This window comes from Microtus ochrogaster, unplaced genomic scaffold (assembly GCF_000317375.1).
Source record: "Microtus ochrogaster isolate Prairie Vole_2 unplaced genomic scaffold, MicOch1.0 UNK2, whole genome shotgun sequence".
Lineage (NCBI taxonomy): Eukaryota > Metazoa > Chordata > Mammalia > Rodentia > Cricetidae > Microtus > Microtus ochrogaster.
This window is the reverse complement of record NW_004949100.1, coordinates 9,910,769-9,916,028: the sequence shown is the minus strand read 5'-3', so window position 1 is coordinate 9,916,028 and position 5,260 is coordinate 9,910,769. Positions and strand designations below refer to the sequence as shown.

Sequence of the window (5,260 nt, the reverse complement as noted above, 5' to 3'; positions counted from 1 at the left end):
TGTTCTATAAACAGAGGGCCCAGGGCCCGTCTAGTCTCGGGTTCTTGGCCTCTTTAGCAGTGTCACATACGGGTTCAGTCTCATGGACTGGGACCTTAAATGCAATGAAAATGTGGTTGGTTACTCCCATGGCATTTGTGCCAAAATATTTATGAGCTGATGAATGGATAATGAAAATGTACATTTATAAAATAGAATATTATTCAGCTGTTAAGAAAAATGAAATTACAGGTAAATTGATGTAGCTAGCAGCATTTATCCTAATTGATGTAACCCAGACCCCAAAAGACAAATATTGCATTTTCCCCCTTATGTAGATGCATCTGTCAAGCTCTAGATGTGTGTTTCAATCGAATAACCACAAAGGTTAGGTAGCTAAAGGGACCAGGGAATGGAAGGGATTCCTCCCACCCCTTTGCTACTGCTTCAGTCATAGTAGTTAGAAGATTTTTAGAACTTGACCTCAGAATCGATAATCAATATTGTGATCATCTTTATCCCTGCATTATGTCTCCTCTGCCTTTCTCCCCATTCAGTTCCTCTACCTCCTTCTTTTCTATCTTTAAATTATTTTATTACATTCATCTATTTGTTATTTGTTAATACTCCCCCATTGTCTCTGTTGGTCTCTCTCTCTCTGTCTCTCTGTCTCTCTGTAATCAGAGAGCAACTTGTGGGAGTTGGTTCTCTCCCTTTACCATATAGAACCCAAGGTTTGAGCTCAGTTTACTGAGCTGTCTCACCACTCTACCCTTTTCTGTATTTGTTTTATTTTTAGACAGTATCTCCCTGTGTAGCATAGGATGTCCACAAATTTCTGATTCTCCTGCTTTAGCCTAATGAGAACTGTGGATGCTGAAATTATAGGCAGAGAATCACCATGCAGACCCTCTTTTGTTTTTATTAGAGTAGTAGGAATCTCTTACTAGATAGCTAAATTGTGCTTTCCGTTTAAGTATCTGCTCTCCTCCAGAGCAGAAACTGCCATTTACATTTTGTGTCTTTGCTGCTTAGGAGTGTATTTCTCAACATAGCAAGCATTCAGAATATGGAGTTGTATTAAAATGAGATATTTCCTAGCTTCTTATTTCTCCCTCTTTATTCTTTACTGTTGGAGAAGGGCCGCCTGGTGGTTCTTAGCCACCCAGCTAGCTTATACCCGAAATAATCACAAAGAAACTGTATATTAATTAAATCACTGCTTGGCCCATTAGTTTTAAATTCTTATTGGCTAACTCTTATATTAATTTAACCCATTTCTATTAATTTGTATGTCGCCACGTGGCTGTGGCTTACTGGGTAAAGTTTCCAGCATATGTCTCCAGAGGCTTCATGGCATCTCTCTGACTCCGCCTTTCTTTCTCTCAGCATTCAGTTCCTTTCTGCCTAGCTCTGCGCTGCCCCGTCCTGCTCTGCTATAGGCTCAAAGTAGTTGTTTATTCATTAATGGTAATCACCTCATACAGAGGGAAATCCCACATTACTTTTCTGCTTTGGGTGAGAGCAGGGATAAAGGGCATCTTTCTCTAAGTTACTCAGAAGGTCCTTTACCTTAATGTAAAGATTAGGCCTGGGACAGAGGCACTCAGAAATAGTTGCTAACTATTATGAACTCAGGTTTTCTTTTCTCTTTTTTTTTTTTTCCAAATCTTGATTTTTATTTTATGTGTCTGGGTATTTTCTCTCTATATATATATATCTGTGTACTGTGTGCATACAGTGCCTGCAGAGATCGGATGAGGATGTCAAATTCACCTTGACTGGAGGTACCTACCCATGGTTGTGAGCTGTCATGTGAGTGCTGGGAATTGAACCCTAGTCTTCTGGAACAGCAGCCAGTGCTTTGAATCACCGAGCCGTCTCTCCAGCCCCTCAAGATTTTCTTTATATTCATAGTAATTTAATAAAAATTTACTTGAACTTTTCTGTATTGCCGCTTTCACTAGCATAAAGAACACGTTTTCTGTTGTTGTTTATTAAGATAGCCACTGGGGAAGAAAAAGTTGGTTCTTTTACAATTATATTTACTTTCTATGTGTGTACATATACATGTGTGCATGTGTGTGCACGTGTGCTACCACATACATGTGAATCTCAGAGACAGCTAGCCTGCCACTATGTGCCTTCCATAGATTGAACTCTGGTTGCCAGATTTAGTTTCATCCATTTCTATCCACCCCCGCCTCCCCATGAGCATTGGTTGGCCCTAAAGAAAGTTTTTTTTAAACTTCATTTTATGCCTTAAATGCTTCACTTTTATGAAAAGGCTTTATACCGTACCGTCCTTTTTGTAATTATTAGTTTAATATGTATTTCCTGTCTTTATTTTTTGATTTGGATTTTAAAGATAGGGTTTCTGTGTGTATTCTGGCTGTCCTGGAACTTGCTCTGCTACCAGGCTGGTCTCAAACCCAGAGATCCACTGCCATTGCTGGGATTAAGTACATGCATCACCACTGCCCGGCTTTAAATGTCGTCTTCTTAAAAGTTACTTAAATACTAGTTTCTATATGCATATTTGGAGTACGTTGCTTTATAGAAGCTCTAAGAAACATGCAAGTGTCTATTATTTGTTTTCACTGGTTTTGTATGCCTTGATGTAAATATTTATAGTTTGCACTTTTGTTTTTAGGAATAAGAAAATTTTAAATAAGAAGAAATTGAAACGAAAACAGAAGAGCAAATCAAAAGTAAAGACAAGAAGCAAGGTAAAGTTGCTAGCAACGTGTTGACATAGTAATTGGGACAAAAATGAAAACACTTAAAAATAGGAGTATAATTAGCAAATGCTTATGTTCTGTGTGCTAAAGTAAGTTTTCAAAGCATCTTTTTAAAAGGTATTTTTGAATTCATTCTTTGAAAATTTTATGCCTGTTACTTCCAGGTCCCACCAATCTACCTGCTTCCCAGTGTGATGTCTGTTTAATAAGAAGGGCCACCCACTGGGGTGTGCACTACCTGCCATGTCCACATCCCATAAATAAGTGATTTATTATTTTTCTTTGTGTGTGTGTGTGTTTTATTTAATCTACTTTGAGTTGTTTCTTGGTTAGTATCCTAGATGTTACTACTGGAGATGAAAATTATTCATTTCTTTTTTTTTCACTATATTTGCTCATTACTTGGGAAATATATTTGCTACCTTTTGCTTTTTTCCATTCTGAGTACTTATACTAGAAACATTAAACTTGGATTGTGCATTAGGATTTGGATTCATTATATGCTTTTCTTGATGAATTAAGGAGCCTCTTGATGTATCTGTACTGTTCAGAACTTCTTTTGATTAGTCATAAATGTACAAAAGAAAAGGCAGTGTATACTGTTTGAGTTGGAGGCCTTAAGAGAACCAGTATTTCATTTCACTGATTGAAGAAGTTGTGACATAAAGCCCCTCCATTTGTCATTTGCAGTGACCAGAGCCTACGTCTTCCCATTGAACAGCAGTAGTGTGTACCTAGATAGGAGGAGTAGTTGTCATTTCTGAACTGTTCTACTTTGGGCTATAGAAACAGGAGCTTAACCAGATCTTTATATTGTATTTAACTTCCAGAAGGAAGTATTTCTTGCTTTTTTAAAATAATGATTTTGCTGATGTTAACTGAGCAAAGTCTACTACAAAATAGTAAACCAAAAATAAAATAGTATGGGAGGGATTTGAGTTTATTTGGTAGCTGGATACAGGAATTAAATAATATCATTAAGTTTGTATCTTTATCTCTCATTCTTTTCTTTCTTTGTATGTGGGTGTACTGCTGTGGCTGAGGTCTGAAGCTTCTGGCAGTTTCTTTAGTAAAAGGCAGTCACTTACAAGTTCTAGCAGAGTCTTAGGTAGGATATTTTATTGGATTGTAACAATCACCTTGGCCAGGAAAAATGTATGATTTTATTTAAACTGAATTGTGTTTAATAATTAAAATTATTTTGTTTGTATTCAGCAATGAGTGGGTGTTCCATGTGGACAAGGTGAGAGTTCCTCTGAGGAAAATATTGTTTGATAGATAGATAAATAATAAGTTTTCTTTTTTTTTGTTTTTTTCTTTTTTGGTTTTTCAAGGCAGAGTTTCTCTGTGTAACATTGGTTGTCCTGGAACTCACTCTATAGACCAGATTGGCCTTGAACTCAGACAGATCCTCCTGCCTCTGCTTCCCAAGTGCTGGGATTAAAACCCTGCACCAATACCACCCAGAAAGTAATAGGTTTTCAGTGTTATCACCTGCCATTTCGCTTTTGGAATAGAAAAGGGAGGTAGAAGATTTTCTTTTCTTTTTTTTTTTTTTTTTCAAATATATAAAACACCGATTGCTGAGGTGGTATATGATATCCACGAAGATTTAGTAAGTCGAGATTGTTTTTTCCTTTCTTTTAGGCTCTAGTTAGTTTTGTGCCACTAATAATTCAAATTTTCTCTTTTCAATTAGGCATTTCTATTTTCAGGAGGTGTTTGTGATAGCAGTAATATTAATAAATTGGTCATTTTGCAAGCATGAATTGCAGCCATCATTTTAGGTGACTGGGCCACAAAGATGACTAGGAGTACATGCCTCTGATGAGTATAGAAAACAGTAAGGTGCTGTCTTCGTGCCCTCTGATTTTTCCAGATTAATTTCCATCTACCTTTTTTTAGTTTTTAAAAATCTACCACTTAGTCCTACAACTTTATAGCTCTATGGTGTTGCTGATTTCCTTGTACTCTTTCCTCCTATCAGCCATATTATTTATGTAACGTAGTTGGTTAAATAACGTATCTTTTCTTTATAGAAAAACTGTTTATTGATTACCTATAGATACTAGAGTATTAAACTGGTTGCTTAAAACAGCACAAACTGGTTGTGTGGTGGTGGTGAAAGCCTGTTGAAAGGAACCGCTTATTTGTCCTGGCCGCCCAGAACCGAAATAATCACACAGATACTATATTAGTTAAAATACTGCTTGGCCCATTAGCTTTATCTTCTTATTGACTAACTCTTATATTAATTTAACCCATTTCTATTAATCTATATATTGCCACGTGGCTCTGGCTTACAGGGTAAAATTCCCAGCATCTGTCTCCAGCGGCTCCATGGCATCTCTCTGATTCTGCCTTCCTCCCAGCATACAGTCTACCCTTTCCCGCCTAGTTCTGTTCTTCCCTACTGTAGGCTCAAAGCAGTTCTTTATTCCTTAAACAATGAAAGCAACACATAAACAGAAGGACCTCCCCACACCAAAAGCCTTTTATCCCATCACTTGCTTTGGAGACAGAGGCAGGCGGATCTCTGT

At 37.2% G+C, this 5,260-nt stretch overlaps 1 protein-coding gene across 16 annotated transcripts in view; it reads left to right on the top strand.

Moving 5' to 3' along the window:
* Positions 1-5,260, top strand: part of Mycbp2 (MYC binding protein 2, E3 ubiquitin protein ligase) — a 231,364-nt gene that overhangs the window by 16,710 nt on the left and 209,394 nt on the right. For all 16 annotated transcript variants that reach the window (XM_026788400.1, XM_026788403.1, XM_026788402.1 and 13 more), the window contains exon 2: positions 2,633-2,708. In XM_026788400.1, the coding sequence (XP_026644201.1) occupies positions 2,633-2,708 (76 nt within the window). The remainder of the gene's footprint in view (positions 1-2,632; positions 2,709-5,260) is intronic.